The 25,618-nt window shown below is 50.5% G+C and overlaps 2 protein-coding genes across 2 annotated transcripts in view; one reads left to right on the plus strand and one right to left on the minus strand.

The window, feature by feature from the left end:
- Nucleotides 1-6,621: 6,621 nt before the first annotated feature.
- Nucleotides 6,622-10,436, plus strand: Foxc1 (forkhead box C1). The gene has a single exon (XM_057787600.1). The coding sequence runs from the start codon at nucleotides 7,183-7,185 to the stop codon at nucleotides 8,830-8,832; it is 1,650 nt and encodes a 549-aa protein (XP_057643583.1). The 5' UTR covers nucleotides 6,622-7,182; the 3' UTR covers nucleotides 8,833-10,436.
- Nucleotides 10,437-19,741: 9,305 nt separating this feature from the next.
- The window catches only part of Gmds (GDP-mannose 4,6-dehydratase), a 512,310-nt gene continuing 506,433 nt past the window's right edge, over nucleotides 19,742-25,618 (minus strand). The window contains exons 10-11 of the mRNA XM_057787721.1: nucleotides 20,291-20,359; nucleotides 19,742-20,128 (exon numbers count right to left, since the gene is read on the minus strand). Coding sequence (XP_057643704.1) covers nucleotides 20,066-20,128; nucleotides 20,291-20,359 — 132 coding nt within the window. The 3' untranslated portion in view covers nucleotides 19,742-20,065. The remainder of the gene's footprint in view (nucleotides 20,129-20,290; nucleotides 20,360-25,618) is intronic.

The following is a 25,618-nucleotide window of genomic DNA, read 5'->3' on the forward strand; positions in this document are numbered from 1 at the left end:
CAGGATGACAACATAAGTGCTCCAAGCATCTTGAGTAACCTTATTAGTGTGCTTCTTAGTGTCTGTGCTTAAGGAGAGAGAAATGGCCCATCCAACAAGTTCTCCTTTCATTGCCTTGGTAGTGCTGCCCCAAACCAAGCTTTGGGAAGGGGAGGGAAAACAGCTGCTTCATTCGTTGAGTGGAGAGATTTTTCTAATTTCAGCTGGTGTCTTTGTGGCCTCAAATAAAAGGAGACCTTTTCTAAAAAGTAATTTGGGGTGCAGTTGGGGGAGGAATTCGGTTGCAGCCAGGGTTCACCATGCTGGAGGTCCTGGACTCAGTGCTCAAGCCCCAAAGGAGAGAAAAGCCAATTCTGGATTTGTTGCCTTATCGTGTAGCTGAACCTGGTCAGCTACTGGTGTTAGAAAAAAAGGATTGCCGCAACCATAGCTAAGAACTACACGGAGTCAATGTCTCCTTTCTTTGCGTACATTTATTTCTATCTAATATTCTGAGGCCACTTGCTTTTGTATTTGCTGTTGTTTCTCTTTTCTTTTAGCTTCACTTCCAAACTAAACAGCACTCACTAATCCGAATGCATACCTCCTCGGGTGCCAGCGTTGAGCCTGTGCCTCTGTCTGCGGTGTATGTAAATACTGGCGCGCCTCTGCATTGGTAAGGCCGTAGGTGTGCACGGGCTGTTCTCACGCAGCGAGTTCGGGTGTGTAAACGCATGCGGGGGTGTGAGACCTCACCAGCAGCCACCATCACTGCCACTCACTAGTCCTGTTCTTTAAACCGGTTCTTTGGAGGTTCAGTTTTTGGTAATTAAGACTAAGGAGTGTTTTAAAAACAGAAGTACATTTTCCTGGAAACCAGCAGTCTTCATTTGCAACTTTTATTGGCAGACCTGGCGGCCAGTAAATGCATTCCTTGGCATCTCCCAGAAAGTAATTCACTCGGTGAAGCTGCTTTTTTTGTAAATGTGTACATCAATTTAAAGGGGCCTCCTGGAAGGAATGTGTCGCCTGTGGCACAGAGCCCCCGATCTCAGGTCACTTCCGGCTCTAGGCAGAACGTCTCATATCTGTGTCTGGGGAGACAGATGCTCACCGGGATGGGACTAGTCCCGGGAGGGGGGGTGTCTCTGGAGAAGTGAGAGTAGCTGCCTGCGAAAACAGAGAACCGAGCCTGAGGGGGTTTCCTTCCAGCCGCAAGATCCTCGGTCAACCCGCTTCCCCCGAGAGGCTCCGGAAAGGAAGGGATGGTCCTCCTCCAGACTCTGGAGCCCCGGCGACCACAGAGGAGACGCGGAGGTGAAGCCGCGGGCGGCAGGGGGCGCTCAGAGCACGCGCAGTGTCCGGGGCCTCTCTTGCAGCTTCGGAGGCACGAGACTGACGGTGAGATCGCGCGCCCAGCCCGAGAGGCTCGGGGCTGCCCAGTGGCCCGGGGCTCCACGCGTTCCCTCCTTTCTTGCCTTTGCTGTTCCGGTGGCAGACAGCACGCAGAGACCAGAGACGGGAAGGACCTGCGGGTCCCCGCGCCACCAATTCCGTCTCAGATCGCCTGGGAGGGTTTGACGTTGAGCGAAACTCAATGCTAACTTTTTTTTGTGAGGAGCAAACACCTCAGCTTTATCCCAGAGCCCCTTGACTACCTCCCAGAAAAGGAGGGCTGTGAGTGAGATAGACCTTCTTGGGCGCTCTAGGTCCCCAAGGCTGCTGGTCTCTGGGTACAGTGAGGTGCACTATGGAGAGCGTCCCAGAGTCTGGACCAGTGGGGACCGAAAGCGAGCTGGGAGCATCTGAGAAGGACACCCTGGGAGGCAGAAAGAAAGATTTGTTGTGGCACTGATGCTTGGGTTTTGTGCAGGTGACCTGGGACCAGCCCTCGGTGTGCAAAGTGTAACCATCTTCACTGGCCTGGCCATGCCGAATCACTTGTGCTCTCTGAGCACAGCATTTTCCCGCAAAACCTAAGGCCCAGCGGTGTGGCTTCAGGAGCGTAAACGTTCCTCTTCTACGAGGGGAAGACGCCAGCTCGCACCCGGCAGTCTCTGAAAACGCCAGTTTCCAGGGGCTGGGGACCTGCTTGCATTTTACAAATCTCCAGCGATGAGCGGAGGTTGGGAAATGAAGGGGCTTCTGCCTTCCCGGGCCCTAAAAATTGGCTGCTACCATAAGTCTGCTGGTAATCTGGATCATAAGGAACCAAGGCACGGGCATATGCAAACATACACAATCCACCCTTTCCCATAGCCCTCCGTTGTTTCTTCTTCTTCTTCTTCTTCTTCTTCTTCTTCTTCTTCTTCTTCTTCTTCTTCTTCTTCTTCTTCTTCTTCTTCTTCTTCTTCTCCTTCTCCTTCTCCTTCTCCTCCTCCTCCTCCTCCTCCTCCTCCTCCTCCTCCTCCTCCTCTTCCTTCTTTTAAAAGATGACAGTTTGGTTCTTTATCTACCTCTTTCTAGGCCGAGTCTTATGTCAGCAGACTCCAAAGTTAAAGATTCATTTTTTCCCATGCTTTGTGGCCCCTTTATGGCTCGACTCCGCTCTGAACCAGGAAGCCGTTCTGGAAGATTGGCACTTTCCCGCAGAGGGGTGACAAATGGGCCCACCCCAGGGGTTAAAATGCAGGTGTTGGCTCTCTCTCTCTCTCTCTCTCTCTCTCTCTCTCTCTCTCTCTCTCTCTCTCTCTCTCTCTCTGTAAGCAATTAGAGAGACCAAGAAGACTAACCTTGAGAACTTGGAAGATGACATTAAATTATCTAGTACAAAGTTCCCGTGGAGGGCCACGTCTAAATGGGTGACTATCCGATTAATTCAACCATAGAGATAAGCAATGTAATCATTTGTGTTTGAAGTAATCGAAAGACAAACGCTGCTTTCGTTTTTTGTAGGAATTATTCAAAGAAAGGGTTGAATTAGAGAGACCTCGTTAAGAACGAACGTTTTGCTGTCAAGCCTCCTATGAAGGCTGTCAACCGGCCCGAAGTCGCAGCCACCCAGGTGTTGCCCCCACCCCTGCCTCCTCCCTCTGGTGAAAAGTCACACCAATGACAAACTCTACGTGCGGCCTGACGGTTTGATAACGAATAACTGGCTTTGACCCCAGGACATCCTCCCCTCCCGCGGGCTTCGGATAAAGAAAAGGGCCAAATGGAGAACTAAGGAAATTCTCTAAATAGCTGAAAGACACCTCCAAACGGACTTTGCCCTACTTGTCTGTTGTGGTAGCCTCGTGGGAAGTTTTCCGTATGAACTTCTGGAACAATCGTCCATGTCTATTTCATCTTCCAGCGGGGATGCAGCTTCTACCGACCCCAGCCCCCTGGGAAGCCCCGCAGATTTGCCCCTTCTCTCAACTCGACTAGGCAGGGTCACTGGGACCAGCACACAGGCGTCCTGATCCTCAAAACCCACTCATGAGCTTCCAGGGTTAAACTCTCAGCCAAGGGAGCGAAACTCCCCCCAAAACGGGCGAAGGAATCATATAGGAGGGCCTGGATTGAGTGGGTCCTGAAGGGTACCGCACAGAGAACTCAAGTGGATCTGCTTCACGCCATGTAGAAGTGTTTCTATACTCGGCCCCTAGTCCAATCCCTACTCCCTTAACTAAAAGACGGAAAATAGCTTTTCCAGGTTCTGGTGACCCGCCTTGGTGTTGCTGGCCCTTGGCCCCAATCCCCATTCCTGTGGTGTCACCACGTCCCCAATCCGGGCATTCCAGGAGCTCTCGCCACATCCCGCTTCCCTGTGTTTTTGTGCAGGAGGGGTCCACAGAGGCCTTGTTTTTCAACCATTACCGTGACGTCATGCCCCCTTCCCAAAGTTAAGATTCCCTTCGGCGGGCCCGGGGAACTGTAACCTCTCCGGGCGGGTCAGAGAGGGAATGGGGGTCGGCTGCTCCCAGCCACCATTCCGACAAACATTCATTACCGCTGTCGCCTGCGGGGACTTTCGAGCTGCCCGTACCTAAGGTGTCAAAAAAGATGCCCAAGGGGTTCTGGGGTATTTCTTCCAATCAAGTCACGGGTTGTAGGGGAGGCTGTAGAGTGATTACCCGTGGAACAACAGAAAAGGGGTACTCAAATTTCAACTAGAACCCCACCCCTCAAGACAGCATCTTCACGTTCAAACAACAGCCAGTAATAAAATAGTGAGTTCTTGAAACACAATCAAACCGTTCACTGGAGGTTTGCTTCCGAGTAAGCATATAAAAACCAAATGCAAATATCTTTTCCTGGCGATTATCCAGAACCAAACCATGGAAAGTTGATCTTTGTAAAACCGACCCCCCGCCCCCGCATGCCAAATACGAATTTCACAATGGTAATTTTTATACCCAAAGCCGGCAGGGCAACAGAGAACACCACTGCTGTTTGAGATTTGTTGTTCACAGAACAAACTGTTTACACTTCTCTGGGCTGGGGATGGGGGAGCAGCCACGGACTTTGGGGGAGGAGGGTAGTCCAGCACATTGTCTATTGCCGAACCCCGCCCGCTGGAATGTGGAAACCCCACATTCGGAAAACAAACACGTTGCTAAAAGCTGCGTTCATGGCCCCGCACAGCCGGTTCTGCACACACAGCTTAAAAACCAAATGTCAAGGTGTCGAGGGCGATCTCTTTCTGATTGTGCTCCAGCTCCAGTCGGACCCAGAACTGAAAGCCACAGCTGGTGAGGCCGTCGGTGATACGAATTTAGTTTTTAAGGCTCAGGACTTTCACCATACTCTTTCCCGGTCCAAGTGCCTTTAGGAAGCAAATGCTGATTCCTAATTGTCCGCTGAGAAATCTCGTACTTTCCCCCATCCAACAATGCCTTGGTCTTGCAAACTTCTGGAAACAGTGTCTCAAGTGAGCCCAAATGTGCTGGGGGCTAGGATGCAACTGCCTCCCAGTGTGTGTGTGTGTGTGTGTGTGTGTGTGTGTGTGTGTGAGAGAGAGAGAGAGAGAGAGAGACAGAGACAGAGACAGAGACAGAGAGAGACAGAGAGAGACAGACAGAGAGACAGACAGAGACAGAGAGTCCTAGAAATACAAGTCTTCCTCTTCCCTTGATATAAATGCCCATTTTGATATTGCATATACATGTATGTTTGAATATGTTTAAGCAACACTGAGCTGTCTCTACTATATAAATGAGCACACTTGTCATCTACCAAGGGAGCTACAGTGGTGTGTGAATGTGTGTTTGTAGAAGTGAGGGAGGGAAGGAGGATTCAAGCCGGCAAGCCAAAAGGGACCCCTAACAAGTCCTTGAGTTAAAGGTGACCAGAAATCAGAGGGCCCGAGGTGTGAAGTGCTCACAGACACTTCTTCACTGGCTCTCAAACCCGTCATCCCCCTGCTTCTAGTAAACGACCAGGTGTCCGCTCCGTGCCAGTTTTTTTTTTTTTTCTTTTTCTGCAACAGTTGCTGAAATGCAGGGTCGCTTTGCAGGCAGAGGGAGGCCCGTCCCCACAGATCCTCCATTTCCCCCTCTCATCTCCCCACCCCGTTCCAGTCACCCAGAGGGCGCAGACCTTAGGTAGAATCACGAATATCAAGGATAATTGAGGGCTTATCTCCTCATAATCTTGAGCCGTCTTGTAGGTGCAATTCTGAACATTTTTCCCAGCACAGACTATCTCTGTGAGACAGCTGCCCCGGGATGGGTAGAGATGGAGGGGGCTTGGAGAAGTCTTAAGCTGCTGGACATATTTATCTGGCTCTTTTCATCATCACGCCTACTAATGTCACCGAGTCCTTTGAACTTAACTGGCCCTTTGAACCAAACTGTGCTGGACAGGAGAGAGGGGTAGCGCGTGGTTTGCTGAGGAAACTTCTGGAGTCCTTCGAGCCCGAACTCTCCGGCTCCTTTAAGTCCTGGAACAACCAAGAATCCCTTGTTCCTCAATGTGGCCTACACAATCTATCAGCTTAACAAACGTCTAAAATTTCAGGAGGTTTCTTATCCCCTCCTCTTACTGTGACTAGGGTGTGGGGCAAGGCACCGAAATACCGCCTTCCTCCTCACTGGGAACCCCGCGGCTGTGACTGAACCTTCATAACCTAGAGCGGGAACCTGCTGGCGGAGAACCGGTGAGATGTCGGTGTGATCGAAGATAGCAAGGGGAGGGATGTTCGGAATACAGAGTCCAGGGGATAGGCGAGGTCTGGGAAGGCCCGGGAAACCCGGGCTATGGAGAAAACCCGACAGACCAAGGATCGAGGCAGATCCTGTGTAGGAGAGAATCGAAGGGTCCGTGGAGGCCTGGGAATAGTGGACGCAAGAAGGGTCCTGGGGCCGGTGAGGACTCAGAAAGTCTGCGGGAACAATGGGAGCCCCAAGAATGGCAGGGAGTGAAGGGCAGTGTTTGGCAGCGAGTGGGTGGGTGCGATGGGAGAAGCAATCGCGAGCTGCGGGCAGGGGCGCGGGCGCCGGGCCCTGGCAGCCGGCGCGCGTGTGGTCAGCCCCGCGGTCCTCCAGCCGCCAGGAGCGGGCCGGCAGGGCTCGGCCTCTGGCTCATTCAGAGGCGGCTCTCGCCTCCCATTGGCTACCGCCTCCGTGGCGGGGCGGGGCTCCGCTGCCCGGAAAAAAATGTAACTGCGTAAAAAAGTCCTCGCCTGGGTGACGGATGCTCAAAAGTTCAGAAGTTTTCCCAATGCTTCCTTAAGCGGCCGGCGCAAGAGACTGAGAAAAGGTGACGCGGGGGCCCGGGAAGGCGGCCGGCGCGCTGCCCCCGCCCCTGGTTATTTGGCCGCCTTCGCCAGCAGCCCCGAGCAGTGTCTCCTGGAAGGCGCAAGCAGTGTGGCGAGCCGGGCGCCTTCTTGTTTTTTTGGATTTTTTTTTTTTTTTAACTTTTGTCTCTCTCTCTCTCTTTTTTTTTTTTTTTGTCCCGACTGAGCCTGGAAGTTGCTCTGCGCGTTCCTCCGAGGCGGCTTGCGGCTTCTCGTCCGGTCCCCTCCCAGTGCAGCCACCCTCCCTAGCTGCCCGCGCGGGAACTGAGGGGGGTGCGAGGCGCCAGACGAGCGCTGGGAGAGGCCGAGCGGCCCAGGGCGAAAGGAGGCGATCGCGGCCGGGACAGACACAGCCCGGCGGGGCCCGCAGCAGCTCGGCGCGGCCCGGACTCGGACTCGGACTCGGTGGCCGGTGCGGCGCGGCCCGGCCCGAGCGAGGGTGGGGGGCAGCGGGCTGCGCCGGGCGGCGGCGAGTCGGGGCCATGCAGGCGCGCTACTCCGTGTCCAGCCCCAACTCCCTGGGAGTGGTGCCCTACCTCGGCGGCGAGCAGAGCTACTACCGCGCGGCGGCGGCGGCGGCCGGGGGCGGCTACACCGCCATGCCGGCCCCTATGAGCGTGTACTCGCACCCCGCGCACGCTGAACAGTACCCGGGCAGCATGGCGCGCGCCTACGGGCCTTACACGCCGCAGCCGCAGCCCAAGGACATGGTGAAGCCGCCTTACAGCTACATCGCTCTTATCACCATGGCCATCCAGAATGCCCCGGACAAGAAGATCACCCTGAATGGCATCTACCAGTTTATCATGGACCGCTTCCCCTTCTACCGGGACAATAAACAGGGCTGGCAGAACAGCATCCGGCACAACCTCTCGCTCAACGAGTGCTTCGTCAAGGTGCCCCGCGACGACAAGAAGCCGGGCAAGGGCAGCTACTGGACGCTGGACCCGGACTCCTACAACATGTTCGAGAACGGCAGCTTCCTGCGGCGGCGGCGGCGCTTCAAGAAGAAGGACGCGGTGAAGGACAAGGAGGAGAAGGGCCGCCTGCACCTCCAGGAACCGCCGCCGCCGCAGGCCGGTCGCCAACCAGCGCCCGCGCCCCCGGAACAGGCCGAGGGCTCCGCTCCCGGGCCGCAGCCGCCGCCAGTGCGCATCCAGGACATCAAGACGGAGAACGGTACGTGTCCCTCGCCGCCCCAGCCCCTGTCCCCAGCTGCCGCCTTAGGCAGCGGCAGCACCGCCACGGTGCCCAAAATCGAGAGCCCCGACAGCAGCAGCAGCAGCCTGTCGAGCGGGAGCAGCCCCCCGGGCAGCCTGCCGTCGGCGCGGCCGCTCAGCCTGGACACTGCGGAACCCGCGCAGCCTCCACAGCCCGCGCCGCCTCCGCATCACAGCCAGGGCTTCAGCGTGGACAACATCATGACTTCGCTGCGGGGGTCGCCCCAGGGCTCGGCTGCAGAGCTCGGCTCAGGCCTCCTGGCCTCGGCGGCTGGGTCCTCGCGTGCGGGCATCGCGCCCCCGCTGGCACTGGGCGCCTACTCCCCCGGCCAGAGCTCCCTCTACAGCTCCCCCTGCAGCCAGAGCTCCAGTGCGGGCAGCTCGGGAGGCGGCAGCGGAGGTGGCGGTGGTGGCAGTGCCGGGGGTACTGGGGGCGCGGGCACCTACCACTGCAATCTTCAGGCCATGAGCTTGTACGCGGCGGGCGAGCGCGGCGGTCACTTGCAGGGCCCGCCTGGAGGCGCGGGCAGCGCGGCGGTAGACGACCCTCTGCCTGACTACTCGCTGCCCCCAGTCACCAGTAGCAGCACTTCATCCCTGAGTCACGGAGGGGGTGGCCAGGAGACCAGCCACCATCCAGCTGCCCACCAAGGCCGGCTCACCTCGTGGTACCTGAACCAGGCAGGTGGAGACCTGGGTCACCTGGCGAGCGCGGCGGCGGCTGCGGCGGCCGCGGGCTATCCTGGGCAGCAGCAGAACTTCCACTCTGTGCGGGAGATGTTCGAGTCACAGCGGATAGGGCTGAACAACTCTCCGGTGAATGGTAATAGTAGCTGTCAGATGGCTTTTCCTACCAGCCAGTCTCTGTACCGCACGTCGGGGGCTTTCGTCTATGACTGTAGCAAATTCTGACCCCATCTCCGGAACCCTCAGAGCCGAAGGGAATGGAACCCCAGAGCAGGAACAGTGAAAGAACCCAGCAATGCAAAATCGAAACTAAAAACATACAAATTTTAAAACTTGAGAAAATTCATCACACCAGCGAACAGAATCTCTCCTGAAATTCAACTCACCAGCTCAAAGAAAACCTATTTTTCTAAAAGATTAATGCAGAGCCTCCACTATGCTTTATCTAAGTAAGCAAAACGGTAAACTATTTTGTACAGACAGCAAAACCATGGTTTATTAAAGGACAGGTTACTGCAGATGCCACGTAAGTTTCCTCTTGAGTTCAGAGACTTTCCTGCTCCTTCGTCTTGTCCCTCTGCCTTGTCTCTCATCTGTAAGATAATATTTTATCATATGTCGAAAGAAGGGGGAAGTCCCTGTTTATGAAAATCGCTTTCTTTTTATTCATGGACTTGTTTTTAAATGTAAATTGCAACATAGTAATTTATTTTTAATTTGTAGTTGGATGTTACGGACCAAACACCAAGAAAGTGTTCCAAAAGCTTTTAAAGTTAAATTGCCTGAAACTTTAAAATGTGCCTTTTCTCTCGTTATAAAAAGGGAAACTGTATTAATCTCATTCTATCATCCTTTTCTTTTTGTTGATCATATCCATTGTTTGTTTATAAATAAATTGCCATTCAGTTTGAATAAGACCAATATGTCTGGATACTTTAATACAGCTTTAATATAAAGAAAAGATTTCAGAGCAGAAGTTGTAGAGTTCTCTAGCCTCTGCCAGATCTCTGAAATGTGGAGAAAACCTCCTCTAGTTCATGTCAAATTTCGCTAAAAGCATTTTTTTTTGTTTAGTAGATTTTTTTTCTACAGCATTTTTTTTTGCAAAGCGTACTATATAGTGAGCTTGCTTTGTGGCTATTAAAAAGATAATTTCCTAAACAGATCTGAGTTGGCATATGAACAAATACTCCTCAGTAACTACAAAACATGATTTGGCAGTTTTAAGTTCATGAATCAGCAGCATGGTTACCACAGTGGTACCTGTGCGCAGAGATGCAGATGTGCCTCAAGATACTTAGATTAGTATTGGCTTTCCTGTTCCACACAGATTGCAGTGAGTATTATATATACCTGTGAGCCAGATGCCGAAAAGATTTTTTTCTATTAATTTCATTCCTTTGTAAGAGGAAAATAAACTAGTTAAAAATGTATGTACATAACTCGCCCACAGTTTCAATTCTTCATGTATTTACACAGAAGGATTTAATATAAATATACTGTGGATTGGAAATGAATATTTAATCCTGGGGAAACTTTTAGAAGATATGTTTGTAGAACAATTATTTTGAACATTTACAGCAATAAGCAGAAGGGAGAGTAAGAAGGCAGAAAGAACATTTGTCTAGGGTGGTTTCTTTTCAAACCATTTTTTCTTGTTAATTTACAGTTAAACCTAGGGGGCAATCCGGACTGGCCCTCCCCCCTTTTGTAAATAACCCAGGAAATGTAATAAATTCATTATCTTAGGGTGATCTGCCCTGTCAATCAGACTTGGGGAGATGGCGGTTTGATTACAGACATTCAGGCCTTCAGTTTGTTTTCGAGATAAAGCAGGTTCCTATCTGCCGCTCCTATCTAGAGGCAACACTTAAGCAGTAATTGCTGTTGCTTGTTGTCAAAATTTGATCATTGTTAAAGGATTGCTGCAAATAAATACACTCTAATTTCAGTCAAAAACTGCCTTACGTGGCCTCTGATTCTCTCGGTTCCCGCCGCTCAGAGCGGTAACCTAATAGCCAGGGAAGCTCGCTGTGGCGCTGGCAGGGCGTCTCCTCCGGGCAGGCCGGCTGGGGCTGGCCTCACTGCAACTTGAAGTGTTTTCTGGGTTGTCCTAGCTTTGAGTGCCTTGGCTGCCCCCTCCTCCTCAGGTTACCTCTTTCAGAGGATGGGGTGGGAAGGGGAGAAGGTTGAGTCTATTTACAAATCTCTAGGAGTTGGAATCCAACTCTTCTTTGGGGATTCCTGCGTGGAGCTGGGAATTATACACCCAGAGTGGTTGCCTGAGCTGGATTGTCTAGGCCTGTGGGAGACCTGAGCAGGTGACCGGTGGCCCTGTCCTCTTGGTCGAGCGATCCAAGACCGGACCGGAGGAGGCAGGCCGGTTCTCGGGACGTCCGTTTCATCTGTTTGGACTAGGGGTGGCTAGTGGAGACCCGTGGCCGGCCTCTGGCTTTCCGGCTGGGCCCCTCCGGGCGGCCGCGCATTTCGGAGTGGCGTCCAGCCCCGACGCCGGCCTCCGGGACGCCGCTCGGGGCCCGGAAGGCTCCTGAGCTAATGAGCTGTAATTACCCGCTGCGGCGGCCGGCTTCTGTTTGCGTTCGCAGCGGCTTCCTCCTCCCCCGCGCGCCCCCGCCCCGCCGCCGCCGCCGCCCTCGGGTTCCCGCTCGCGTCTCCGCGGCCTCTTCCCGAAATAAGTAGTCTGTGGGGCAAATGGCGTCAAAGGAGACCCCCGCCCCCGAGCGTGAGTTGGATGGGTTTATCACAGTGGTCGTGGGAAGGTCGGGGGCTGGAGCGCGGGGCACCGGGGACCGGGGTCGCGGCGGTGGGAGCTGTGCCTCGATGGCCTCGGGGCGCCCGCTCCCTTCCTCGCCCCGCGGCTGGAGCTGGCTGCCCGCGCGGCCTCGCCACTCCTGTTTCCTCTTCGCTCGCCGCCTTTGTTTTGGAGACACACGTGTGTTTAGGAGCCCGGAGCGGGTGGAAAGGTCACAGTCACTTCATTGCTCACGGGTGACAGCGGGTCCCGCAGCCTCAGCAGGCGCACGAGCTCTACCGCATGGACCAGCCACGGCCCGGCCGCACCGACTTGCCCCAGGCGGCCTTGCCCGCACCCTGCGACCTAAGTGTGACAGGGACACGATTTACTTGAGCCACAGACCCCTGAGGCGGGAGGAGGGTGCGTGGGGTTCAGCACGTTCGGGTCTAATTGCCTGCGACCCTCCGCTTAGGCCTGGCGGCCCTGAGGTCGTCTAGGCCGCAGCTAGCCGGTTCCAGGCCCAGGCGACCAAGGGAAACCTGTCTGTCCCTGAGCTCTGTCGCCCTTGCTGTGGTACCAGGGTGAAGGGAGGGAAACAAATGTATGGCTCCTAGGAGTGGCGTTCTGTGGGTGCCCCGTGCTCTTCCTTTTCTGGGTCAGGTAGCTGGAGGAGCAGGTTTTGTGTGAGCTTGTGGCTCCCGAGGAGCCCCTCTCTGCAGCAGCTTCTCCGATGTTTCCCAGTGTCTGAAGGAGAGCTTCCTCTTCTGTTTGGAGGTTTGAAAAATTAAGAATGGAAGATATTATGTCTAGGAAGGTGTTTGTATTATACACACATTGTTATTACTGCAAGAGTTGCCGCTGTAGTAGTTCTGAATCACATGCTAGTTGAAGAAGAGGGCCGTGGTTTAAAAAAAAAAGTCATGTGTAATATTTTCTATGGTCTATACACTTGCTTTCTCATCTAATTTAAGAGAAAGAAACTATTTCTGCCATTCTTTTTTGACCTGGGATGACTTATTCCTTAGTGGCTTGTAAGGTTGGTTTGCAGTTTTTCTGTTAAGTAAGGAAAAACTATCAAAAACTGCTTGCTAGTTAACAGATAGCCGGCGTACTTGGAAATTACGCTGTATTAGTCCACTGGTGGCATGCGGTACCCAGGTGACAAATCCGCTCATTTTGTAAGTTGTCTCTGTAGAAATCGTTAGGATAGTGTTTTGTCCCAAAAGGGGAAGCAGAGGACATTTATTTTCTTAGCGATTCTTAACGCAAATGCCAGCGTGGTATGTGCCATGTAAAATCTTGCATTTGGCATCCTACATGTGGTAGGAACACGTGCTGTTTTCCAGGACAGCGTAGTTAGCAGGCCCTTGTCAACAGGCTGCATGCAAACAACCATGCATTTTACAATTTATCATTCCACGCAGTTTGTCATTAATAATAGATGCTCGCAGAGTAGTAAGGCTCGATTGTGCTGGTCCTCTGTGAGCAAGCGCTTGGCTGATTTCTGCCTCTGGAGTGCTTACAGCCCTTTTGGGCTTCCTTAACTTTGAAAGGCGAAGAACGCTGCACCTTTTTTGCCCCCTCCCACCCTGGTTTCTGGGATTCTCTGTCTTTAAGGTAGAGGGCCATATGTTTTGGTCAGAGTAGTATAAAACCCCAAGGCCCCAGACTCTGCTGGTTCAGGCCACCTAGTCAGGCAGCCCTGGAAGGCCCAGGGGAAACCTTACTTGCCAGGCCTTAGGTACCCAAACCATGTCCTCTGAGGCTGTCAGTGGCATCCGAGAAAGAATAGTTGGAGTACCGGGTTCTCTCTTTCTTCTTTCCCTCATCTTGAATTATTGAGAAGAACCTTCGAGTCTCTACTCTAAAGCCCCGACCATGGGATATTGAGCGGCGTTATAGGGCCTTCATTTCTGATTGCTGTCTACTCCTCTTATGGCCGCTTCACGAGCCATTAGCTTTCCCACCAGTATATAAACAAATATCCTGTTAGGGGTAAGATTGATGAGACTAAGTAATAAAGCTGGCCAGGCAGGGCAGACTATGATGGAACCAGTCAGAGAGATTGGGGCTTGGAGAGGAAGGGACCCAAGGACATGCCAGAGGCCTCGGACTACTGCTTGAGGACCAGATGTAGAGACGAGGGTTCCAGAAGCTCCAGGCCCTCAGCAAGTGAAATCTGATATTTTCAGATAGTGGACACTTGGCAGGAATGGAAACCCACAGAAATTTGCCAGAGGGACCAATTGCCAGCTTCAGAAATCCTACTGCCCTGGATTCTTCTATCTGGACTGATACTATGGCTCAAAGCCTCTCCACCTCTCTACAGTTTTCCATGCTGTGTAGGCTCTACAGTCACAGCTGGAACTTCTCTGGGCCGAATTCCTCACCCCTTTATTTCAACACCTTCTTTTCTATACACCATTTGATTCTGTGTGTTTATGTCACCATCCCTTTGTCTCCCTGTCAGCTTATCTCATCCTTCCTCTTTCTCCATAGAAAATCTTTGGGTCCCCAAAGGGTCTCTGAGTGTGCCGCCTGCACTCCCAGCCTGTACCTTCTCGGGTGTGCCCATTGCTCAGCCTCCACTAAGACTTCTGGGTGGCGGGCTGGATATGACCCTAGATAGTGTCCGGGTATGGGACAGAGCTGGGGCCAGAGAACAGGATGGGCAGGTGCTGCATTCAAATCAGGTTGAGAAAGGAACAATACCCAATTAAATGACTTCCAGCTCCAAGGTTCTCAACGTGATTAGGGGTGGAAAATTGAGCAAAATGTACCATGTCCATCTTATTGGAAACCAAAATAAGGCACAGAGAGCGCAGCTTCAGACCTTTATTGCCTCCTTTTCCATCTTACCTTGCTTCCAAAGAAACTCTGTTTTATATTAGTTTTTTGTTGTTTACTTGATTTTTTCCTTCACTGGTTTTAAATTTGTAGCATATTGAGCGTATTATAGGCAATGCAGTAGGATCTGGAATTCCCTTCCACATACATGAGGGTTGGAGCTGTCCTTAAGAGGGGAGGTCTGGCTGCTATGACTTGAGATTGGACCTGGCATTGTTTCCAGCTCAAAATTTCTGAGCCTGGGTTTGAGAGTGACTCAAAAAGTCATTGGGACCTTTCTGCAGGCTCTATGGTCTCAGAATAGCCTCTTCCTGTGTTCTCCCAAAGAGCATCCTTTTGTTCCACACTGCCCAGGGCCCTCCATGTCTGCAGATGGTCTGCCTCATTTGAACTAGTCTTTCAAACTTCTTCCAGCTGCCCCTGTAGGGGGCTCCTGAGAAGGGACTGTTGGCAAGCCCGTCGTCCTTTGCCCTTAAGTGAACATAGCTTCGCCAGCGTGAGTAGGGATGGAAGAACAATTTGTGAGCTCAAGACCAGCAGTGGGTGAATTGTCAGGGTTGGGCGCAGAGGCCTGGTGTTTCAGTGTAAAGAAGCATAAAGGAAGGAAGGGTCTTGGTTGTGTGTGTGTGTGGGGGGGTTCGGTTTGGGTAATGGAAGTGTTCAGAGGGCTTTGGGAAGGATTTAAAGGAGAGGAAACATCCTTCAATTTTCTACCCTAGGGTAAATGCAGGAAAAATAGCAAATTTAGCGACTCACTGTAACTCTCAAGCCCTCCGAATTTCCATCATTATCAAAAACAAAACAAACAGAGCCCAAAACAAACAAACAAAAAAAAAACCAAACAAACAAAAACCTAAACCAAACCAAACCAAAAAACAAACAAACAAACAAACAAAACTCGGGTTCTTGTTCCCCCTCCTGTGCAGGCATCCCTAATGGCTGCAGGCTTGTAAGCCACCAGGGATATTGTACAGGTTTCAGTGCTGCGATCGCATTCTTTAAAAAATTTGCTGGTAGAGGAGCGATGAAAACTGACCTCTGAGTTGGGCAAAATCAGCGCTGCAAGCTGCATAGAAGAGCCTCGGCAAGCCTGCCCCGGGAGGCCGGTTTGAGCAGCAGTTCCCGAAGTTAGGCTCAGCCCGCCTAAAGTTCTTAGGCAGCATGTGTTCTGGGCCTGGGAGATTTTTCTGGAGTCCCAGAAGCAGTGGCGCAGGAGCCAGAGGTGTCCTTGCTGCCTTGTAAAGATGAGTTTATTATACTACTTCGGAAGGACTCTAGTGATGGCAGGAGAGGAGCGGGGCAGCCAGTGTCCTGCTGAGAGCCTTAGAGAGACAGGAGACGGGAGACGCGTCTTGCCAAGTGCAGGATGGGTACTAGATTTTCTGAAAAAACTAGGTGCTACATTGAACCCCCCCCCCCCCCACTGAACCCCAAGGAGCTCTCTATGAGGCCTCCTTGACCCACTCCGGCTCAGCATCCAGACAATCTGGGAGGTGCAGGAAAGTGATTTACAGCAAATGTATTTGGTGACAGTGGGAGAATGTGGCATTTCCTGTATTTGTCCGCTGGTTCCAGGGTAGGCCCTACCCGCCCCAAACACGCATGGTCACTACCCCTCGGTCCCTAGTCCCCGTCCTCGACGCCAGGGAAAAGACCTCCACCCCCGTCTCTGGGCAATCATACTCAGCAAGCAGCACTGCCAGGAGGGACGGAGGCGGGGGATAAAGTGGCACAACAGGAAAGCCAGAAGGCCCTTCCCAGTCAGCTTCCTCGCCATAAAAAGCCAGACTCCAGTCGAGGTCCTGACCCCTTCCAAATATACATTCCCTCGCCCATGGCCCGCCACTGCAGTCCGTCTTCGGGCTGCGCTGCTTCCTCTCTGGTCAGCCTGGGCCCAGTGCCTCCCTTGGAGTAGCTGGCTGGTGGAGTCTTAGTTTTCAGTTGACTTCCCAAGCCTCCCAGCTTTTTGCCTCTGACTGGGAGGCTGTGGTTCTCTCTGGTGTCTAGGACAGGGCATATTTTAGCAGTCAGGGCTCTTTTGAAGGACAGCGCTTCCTCACTACCTCTCCTCTGCGGGTTTAGGACTGTCGAGTTTGAGGGGTGAGGTTGGACAGGTGCATCCCCAGGAACCTTTGGTTGTACCGGCCCAGTGCTGCATCCCACTCCCTCTTCAAGGTCACAGCTAGGAAACCAAGAGACTCAGAACCTCCGTGAGCTGAGGTGATCAGCAGAGGAAGGCCGCAGGTTGCTGTTCTTCAACAGCAAACAGATGGGTGCACACAAGCCGAGCAGGCACCTTGGCCCAGGAATTCAGAGGCCAGAGGGGTAGCTGGCACTGTGCACTGGCTGGCAGCATAAGACCCCTTGACCTTGGAAAGTGGACATTAGGGGATTAGGCCACAGGGCAAGGAGTCAGCCAAAAAGATCAGGTGGTCTGCTCAGAGAAGATCCTTTGGTGGAGAAGAGGAAACAGAAGGTGGGTGGAGTGGGACCTTGGAAAGTTCCTGGGAGAGAGTCCACTCTGAATACATTTAGAGGGAGGAACCTGTCAGATGGGGTGGGGAGGGAAGGGCATAGCATCACCCTGTAAGGGCAGCCAAAGGCTCAGCTCCAGTGGCCACAGTCAGGCACATCTTCTGAATGCTTGCTGCATGTAGCCCAGATGAGTATACGGGAGGTCTAGGGAAGCACGGGACCGCAAGGCTTAGTCTCCAGGGCTCTCAGAAGACACTGGACTGTGGGAAGGCAGGGCTATGGGGGTGGCCTAGCGCCCAGAACTGCACTGTGTCTCAGATGTTATTGTTACTTGTGAAAGTTTTCAGTGCTCTCTGTGAGGAAAAACTCCAATTTTTGGAGAGGTACGGATGTCATAATGGGACATGTTGATCTCTTGTAAGACAAACGCACAGGAACATACAATCTTTGTGTAAAACCTGGGTGGAAGTTCTCCCCACCCATGGTGCCTGCTGAGTAGTTAAGACTGCAACAAAGATCCTGGAAGACATGAAAGAAATAAATTTGGATACAACTAAATAGACTGCCGGTTTTTAATCCCCAAATATGAAGACGGTGTCTGAATGCTTTTCTCCCCTTTTGTGATGTGACTTAAAAGTTGTTTTTAAATGATATCGGTAAGGTCTTTTCTTTATTTAGTGGTGTTATATGTATAATTTACAGCCTACCTGCTAGACAAGTCTTCCACACTGAGATACACCCCTAGTAACAAGGGAAATATTTTAAAATGAAAGTTGACAGTGCCGCTTCTAGGGAAGATGGCATTCGTGTGTAGCCTGTCCCCTGACCGGCTTCTGTGGGGTTCTGAGACTGGCTCTGGAGAAGGTGATTAACGGCAATGAAAAGAAGCCCAAAGCAGTTCTGCTGGAATGTGCCCCCTCGCCTCACACTCCTTCCCTTAGTTTAGGTTTCCGTCTCCCACAGAAACACTGCTTGCCAACCTTCCCTTCAGATTGGCAGCCCCAACTCTGCCTGCTCCCTATACAGTTGCAGAAGCTGACAGGCCCAGCTCACAGCTTTAGAACTAAAGGCGAAGAGCAGCAGATGTCGCACAGTTTGAAGGGCGCTAAACCAGAGGTGCCCAGGTACCCAAGCGCTTGACCTCTCTCTGAAGAACAAATGTGAATTTGCCTCTGGCATAACCGAGAGTACTAATAACTCCCTTAGTTTTTACAATAGTATCAAGCTCGTAGAGGTGCTATAATACATAAAAATATTTACCCAATGCTTACGGAGTGAGGTGAGAGGGGAGGAGAAGTGTGAGGGACACACAAAAATGACTGAAATCAAGATAAGATAGAAGAAATACTTTAAGTCTTGAAGATGACTACATAAAATTCAACACATAAATTTAAATTCTGGATTTACACAGCAACTGCTATTTTTCTACCTGTAAACACACACAATCAAGAGTCCAAAGGAGCCCCCAACAGTGATGGAGAGGCATGAATAGCGACAAGCTTGCCATTAAAAAGATGTCTTCTGTCAGAAACCCATGCTCATGCCCATTTAGCTTCACTGGAGACACACGGAACTCCTGCCCAGGATTTTTCCTCGTCCGCCCTAAGGAGTTCATTATGTCTTTAAGATAGAGAGCCACAAAACAGTGAATTAGACACTGCAGGCCTGCAGGCCTTTGGAATGGCTTTTCTTGGGTGTTCAATGAGGGATTTAGGTGATCAGAGGAGGCTTGTACATGAAGGTCAAGGCCAAGGAGCATTAGTTGTGAGACTTGAGAGTGTGTGTATGAGACAGTAGACTTCTGGGCATGTTTGCAAGATTGTGTGCGACAGTGTGAGAGATGGCATGTTTGTGAGTGAATCTGTATATGTGAGCGGATGTATGTTTTAGGTTGTGGATGACGATGCATGTTCATGTATGACAGTGCATGTCTGTATGCCCCCCAGCCTTCCCAGTCCTACAAGCTCCACCTCCCAGAGACCATCTGCTTCCAATTACCAGCCTCCCATTTGGGGATAGAAACAGCAGGCTCTTCTTGGGGTAGCTTCTGAGAACCGGGTGGGTCAGCCTGGCTGCCCTAGTTCTGCTTCATGGGGGCTGAGGCTGCTCCAGTCAACATGCTCTCCCAGCATAGAGAGCTCCAGAAAGAGCCCTCTCTGCACCAGCCCTGGAGCCCTAGTCCTCCCCCAGATCATAAACCTGCCTGTGAAGACATTCGGAAATAGTTCACCCTCAGTCTCATGCATGTGCAAAGATTGGAATGCCATTCGCTCAAGTTTTATTTTATTTTGCTTGGAAGGGGAGTGAGGGGGAGAAGAGTCCTGACCTAATTTGTTCTAGGCCAAAATACTATTTCATGTAAGAGTGTATACCTGCAAGCAGATCCTTGCTTGCCTTCTGGGGGTGTTCTGTGCACTTATGTGTCACCTGTAGCTGCGCAGTGCACAGCTCAGAGGTGCAGGCCTGTAGTCAGAATTCTAAATAATAAACTCAGTGAAGCTGGATCCTGGGTTCTAAGTCTCTTTATCAGAACTTCTAGCTCATGTTGATGGGATTGAAGCATCAGCATAATGTCTGGTATATATCAGGCACTGGATTGAATTAATGAGTCAAAATTCAGTTTAAAAAGTGACCTAGTACCAATGGGAAGAGGTTGGAAATAAATACTGTACAAAAGACCATAGAAGAGGCTTAGGTTAGGGGGCTTCTGGGTAGCCCAGGGACTTTCACATGTAATGTTCCAACAATATTTACTTATCATCAAGTCTCTTCTTTTAGCAACCCCATTTCATGAGCCTTTTTTTTTTTTTTTTTTTTTTGAGAGGGTGAGAGCTCAGAAGGGGTATGAATGCTTCAATTCAGCAGGGGATAGGTATGCCCAAGGCAGATAGCTAGCGAGGCCTCTGCTGAGGGCAGCTCAGGCTAGGGGTCTTCCCAACAGGAGCTTTTCCAAAAGAACCAAGTAATATTTCATCCCTACCCGTGGATTTTGTTATTGTTTGGGGCCATAACCTGCCTACATTATAACCTAGAAAAAACACACACAAAGCAACTCTGTTAGTGCTGGTTCATAGAAAGATCATTTAATAAGAAAAGAGAGAAACAATCTCAAAGCTCCAAAATTTAAGTTGTCTAGTGACATAATTTCAAGTAAAATGAATATGTGATTAACACTTCTTGATTTCCCAAAACCATTCAGAAGGGCCTTCGACAAAAGTAAAGTGGCCTTAGCTCTGGAGCCTGGTGCCTACAAATTTATAGCCCAGCTCTTAGCTGTGGGGACAACACAGGAGGTCAAGGGTCGATGGTCACAGGAGTGGCTGGACTCTGATTCGCTGGCTCTGCATGATAGGCCATGCCTCGGAGTCTTTGCAGATGTGCTCAGGCGTTGGGGTTGGTCCGCATGAGCTCCACGTCGGCCTGTACCATCTCCTTCACCAGCTCCTGCAACCGAAACCCAGGGTGGGTGATGAGGGCGGGGTTTCTGCCACCCTCTTCTGCAACACCTCCTCCCAGGGCTCTGAAAGTTCTCCTGCCTGACTGCAGTCCACCAGCAAGGGTTCACAGCTAACAGCTGTGAGAACTTCCATTGGAGACATAACTTACGTCAAAGGCAACGCGGGGCTTCCAGTTCAGTTTCTGCTGTGCCTTGGAGCAATCTCCCTGCAGAAAGTCCTGCGGAGAGAGGGCAGATGAGGTGTGCTTGTGGAGTACCCCTTTCCCAATCTGTCCCATCAGGTAAGATACCATCCTATTTAAGCTGTCAGGAGGTGACTGGGAAAACTGTTTGCAAATACTGCTCTTCTCGGCAAAGGTCAGGGGTAAATCAAGTCTGAATGTCCAAGACACGAAGCTCGCTGCACAATGGCCATTCCAGGTCCATGACCTGGAGGACTCTGACCCATCTGCTGGGTCTGGTCGCTAGAATCCACACTCCTCCAGGTCCGGTCTTAGGTCTACTGCCTTTGCCCTTCTCCTGCCTCCTGCATCTTGTCCTGGATTTGGAGTCAGTGGAAACCCTGCCTCTGGTCTCTGGCTTTTGGGACAGCCTAGGCAGGCAGGCAGGCAGGCAGGCAGGCAGGCAGGCAGGCAGGCAGGCAGGCAGGCAGGCAGGCAGGCAGGCAGGCAGGCAGCACGAGCTTGGAGTAGTCTCCGCTCAGCTCTGGCTTTGCTAAGGTGAAGACAGTTCTCTGCCAGCCAGCAGCGCACCCACAAACTCCAAAACCGAAACTTTCATTTCCCGGCTACTGCAGAGGGTCTGTTATAATCTCTTTCTTCCTTAGAAAATAGGGATTTTCTTTCTTGACTCATGGGACAAACACGGAAACCTCAGTTTCAGACCCTGTGCATCTGAGACCTCTGGTCAGCCCAGGCTCTTTCTCTAGCTCCTCTTACCTCCAGATGCCCCTTCAAGGCTGCTTTTAGAGGAGACTGCTGACCACTGTCTCAGCCCAGGACTGGACCTTACCAACATATACAGCTGAGGTCAAGCCTCCTGGTCTGCTTGCTCAGTTCTGACTTTATGAGGAGGGGAACACAAACGTACTGGAGCCTCCTGGATATCTAGCAAGAGCAGTTCACTTTCGTTCATTTAAGATACTCCCTTGGAAGGGAGACTGGCAACTAACAGGAAACGGTAAAGATGAAAATCCTGTGTCTTCACCCTCATACAGTTCTTTATTGTAGTTCTCAAGACTAATGGGCATTTCAAGATGGGTTTAAAGGGAAGAAAGAAAGGAAAGGAGGGAGGAAAGGGAAAAACCAGGAAAAGCCAGTTAGGTATATTAATATGAGTGCATCTACTGCTGGGTATGTGGAGATACAAAATAACCAGGGACTGGGAAGGAGGGAAAAAGGGGATCTTTATAATGGATACGTTATTAGGATACTGTATTTTAGCTGTGCACTCTTAGACAAGTGGACCAGCTGCTCTGAGTGACAGCCACAGATAACTAAGCTGCAATAAAAGGCCTCTCCTGCACTTGGCAGCCAAGTGCACTTTGTTAGGGATTTCAGATGGGTAGGCCAGAGTGTTAGGTACAATATTTGTGCTTCCCACAGGGTGCTCACCTGGGCATTCCCAGCAAGGTGGTCTGGATTCGGGTTCCCATTTCCCTGCCTGAGTCTTTACTCTAGCAGAGGACATTCAGGGACTCTCGTTCTCAATCATCCATCATTGCTTTTTAGGCTGAATAAATCAAATTCCCAAAGGCTTTGCGTTTCACAATATGCTGAAGTACCCACTTCCTCCCCAGAGTGTTAACCAAAGTGAAGCAAGTTATTTCTGCTGGACTAAAAGCCCATTTCCAGACTCCCCAGGAAAGGTAGGATACAAGAATTAGTAATTAGCATTTTTAGCACAGTGCTACCTGGAGCTGCCAGTGAAAGTGGAAAAACAAACCAAGTAATTTATTTCTCTTTACTCTCCCTAAATAAACTTGTATATACTTTTTACAATGCTTCTCTTTTAGTGTAAAAGCCACACAAGGATAGTCCTTCTTTTTCCCCAGAGGAAGCTGTGTAGTTTGGAGTCATGAAGCAATGTCCACCCGCCCTTCTCTCAGTCCTCAGCTTCAGGAGAACATGGTTACTGTTGACTCACATACCGCCGGCAGTAAATCAACCAGCACAGCATGGATGCAATTCATGGCTATGAACATACAGTTAAAAAAAGCCCTAAAACTCAATTTGGTTTCAAATGATCTCAGTAGGCTTGGGAAAGGGAGCTTTGTATTGTAATTACGTTTCCTGTATTTTTCTACAAGTAGCTCATAATATAAAACAACCAGGCAACTACAATTAAGAAAAAAGAAAAATGGTTTTCAAAAACTTAGCAACAGACACTACTAAATACGCTGTAAAAGTATTTCATTGAAACCAGAGACAGGCCCAGCTAAACTTCCCAATCTAGTTTGCAGCCCTCTCTTAGACTGCAGCCTAGCAGCTTCCTTAGCCTTCTGCCAACACTGTCTCCCTGAAAGCTAATTAGATCAAGAGGCCCTGGGAAGGGAGAGCATGCGGTCCTACCAGAACAAAACAGTGGCTCTTCTTGCCAGGTGCCACTAACATGGGCTAGTCAAAATGTTTCTATCTCTTCAGCTTTTCCTCCTGTTAGGCAAGTGCTGTACCACTGAGCTCTCCTCCCCACCAACTCGGTGTGCTCTGTACTTCACTGTCCTAATGGGAACAGGTTACCAAACTGAGGGTGGTGGTGTGTGACCTTCATCCCAGCATGCAGAGGCAGGCGGATCTCTGATCTACAGTTCCAGGCCAGCCAGAGCTACACAGAGAAACCCTGTGTCAAAAAAAAAAAAAAAAAAAAAAAAAAAAAAAAAAAAAAAAAAAAAAAAAAAAATTTCTACCATGGATCTGGCCAATGGTTTGTTCCATTTACAAGCTCCCTGGCTTCAGGGGTGGCATGACAAGGCCTGCGTGTGAAGGCACATGGTGCTGGACAGGAGGGCAGACAGGAAATGCTCCTTTAAACATCATTTCCTCTGACCCACAGAGAAGTTGGGGTTGGGAGGTGGACTCCTGCAGGGAAGCCTGGAGTTGCTGTGCTCACACACGGATGTGGGGAAAAAGAAATGCCATGATCTGAACTCCTTTTATATTTGAGTCTTTTGAGACATTTGAACTTCCACAAAATCCTCCAATAGGGCCAAGCAGTTCCTAACAACAAATGAAAAGAATGAGTTTATGTTTACTGCTCTCCACTTTGAATGATTTGGTTCTCCACAGAGCATACACTACCATATGACAACACAGGCAAACCTGGAATTAAGTGATGATTTTATATAGAGTTTCTACAGAATTTCTACAAAGAACTTCATGAAATGGGTGGTCTGTAGTTTTTCTGGAAAAAAAAAAGAACAGGCAAAAAGCTCTAAGAAAATTTAAAGCATTTTAATGTAAATATGGCATTTCCTAAATCTGGCTTCTGGTGTCTTGCCATTTTCACTGCTATTCCTTAGGTGAACTATACAGTTTCAATATGTAATTTATTATTGTCAAATTCAATTAGGCTTAACTAAGCATTTTACAGCAGCTAAACAGCACAAGGAACAGAGAAAGGCTGCAGACAAGCTCTCTCCACAGACCCAGCTCCTTTGCCCCTACGAGCTGTCCTGCAGCGGGAGCACCCAGACATGGTGGCTTTTACGGCAATGGAGATACAAGCACAGCCTGAGAAGAGAGCATGTTTTGTTGCAACTAAATCTCGGGCTTTCCTGGCCATTGGTCTTGTTATAGTGGATAGATAAAGCGCCAGACCAAGTCCCGGGGAAGTCATTAGGCCAGTTCCTGAGCCCACAGCAGTTAACGCAATCCAGAAAAGGAGGGCTCGCCCTGCCATTATTGTCTCCTCTAATTAGAGGCCACTTTTGTGAGATCTCTGGGCTCCCTGTGCACTGCTGTCAAGATAACAAGACACCTTTCCGCCACACAGGTTCCTTTTCTCCCCTGATGTGATTTTGATTGTTCTTACACAAATTAAGTCCCGTCAGTTCACTAAACTGGATCATGCAGGATAACTCCAAGCTCACACCCTCATTTCTTTTTCTCCCCTTTCTCTAAGTTTGATTCGGGGAAATTATAACATTTAGATTGAATTACAAGTTGGATTGGGTTTCCTTGGCAGGTTTGTGGTAAGGTTTGTAGGAACATCTGGTTGGGCAGAGAGACTTTAAGAACATAAGAGTTCTTGGCAGGATGTTGTTAAATTTCTATGTACATATTGAAAGAAATTGATTTTTGAGCGCCACAGACAAGAAGGTGCATAGACAGGGCTATGACCAAGGAAAACCTAGCCCGATGGAAACCTTGGCTAAACATCTTCAGGAATTTAAGACATGGAGCTGTGAGTGGCACAAAAATACTCACTTTCCCCTCCTGCTTTTCTAAGAAAAGCGAAATTGAAGACTAGCTTAGGCTCCAAGGGAATAGAAGAATGCCAATGAGTGAAGTCCTTGATCTGACTTTATGCTAATGGAGTGAGGAGGCAAGCTTCCCTCCCAGGGTAAGCTTCTCCTGGGAAACACAGAACTGCTAAGAACAAAACAAAACAACACAACTTGAGGGAAGCCTTTGAAGTTGCACTGCATATCCCAACCAAGATGCTAGACATGCAGGGAGGGGCATCTGGAGGAAAAGGGAGAGAGTAGCCTGAAGAGTCCCCCAAATGCCCCCACCCCCCTTCAGCCTGCAGTGCTCTCTGACGACCTGTGTAGTTTTAGCTCTCATATGCCGGAATTTACTCCTGGCTTAATCCTACCCAAGGAGAGAGCTAACCTCAGAGCAGTACAACGAGGAGGTGGCTGGGCATTTCCCTCTCCTCCCCTGGACTGCTTTAGAATAGCAAAGATTGAAGTCAACACCAGGCCTCTCCTTTAATGACAAGGAGCGATAAGAGACAAGGAGAAAACAGCAGGTTGTCTCGTCTGTTCAGGAAGTGGGCTCAGGGGACTGTCCATCCAGCAGGGCTGACAGAGTGCCCCAGAGCTAAACTGATACAGCTTCACTAAGTGCCATTCCAGAGTGTAGCACAGCATGGGACATAGAGAAGAGCAGCAGGCCCGCAAAAGCTGTTTCTAGTCTCTGCACAAAGGACACTCCAGGCCTATTGGCTATGGGCAGTCCTACATGGCTTTAGACTAAAAGAACTGCTTAGAGCTCAAGACTCAACACTGTGCACTCTCCTGGTGGGCCCACTCAAGAACCTGTTAGTCATGCTGCCTGTTCTTCTGGATGGTACCTCCTCTTACAGGATCTTTAAGATCCTGTGGTTCCGTCACCGATCCCATTTTTCTGTGTCAACAGCTACCAAGAGGTACTAAACAAAGGAAAAGAAACATCTACTTATATGTAGGCCTCACACACTTATAAAAGAGTCTACCACTGTTTAGAACTTTCTGAAAAGTGAATGAGGTTGTGTCT

This window comes from Chionomys nivalis, chromosome 13 (genome assembly GCF_950005125.1).
Source record: "Chionomys nivalis chromosome 13, mChiNiv1.1, whole genome shotgun sequence".
Taxonomy (NCBI): Eukaryota; Metazoa; Chordata; class Mammalia; order Rodentia; family Cricetidae; genus Chionomys; species Chionomys nivalis.

What these genes read in the sequence shown, in the direction of transcription:
- Foxc1 (XM_057787600.1), top strand. Translation starts at nt 7,183, where the DNA reads ATGCAGGCGCGCTACTCCGTGTCCAGCCCCAACTCCCTGGGAGTGGTG.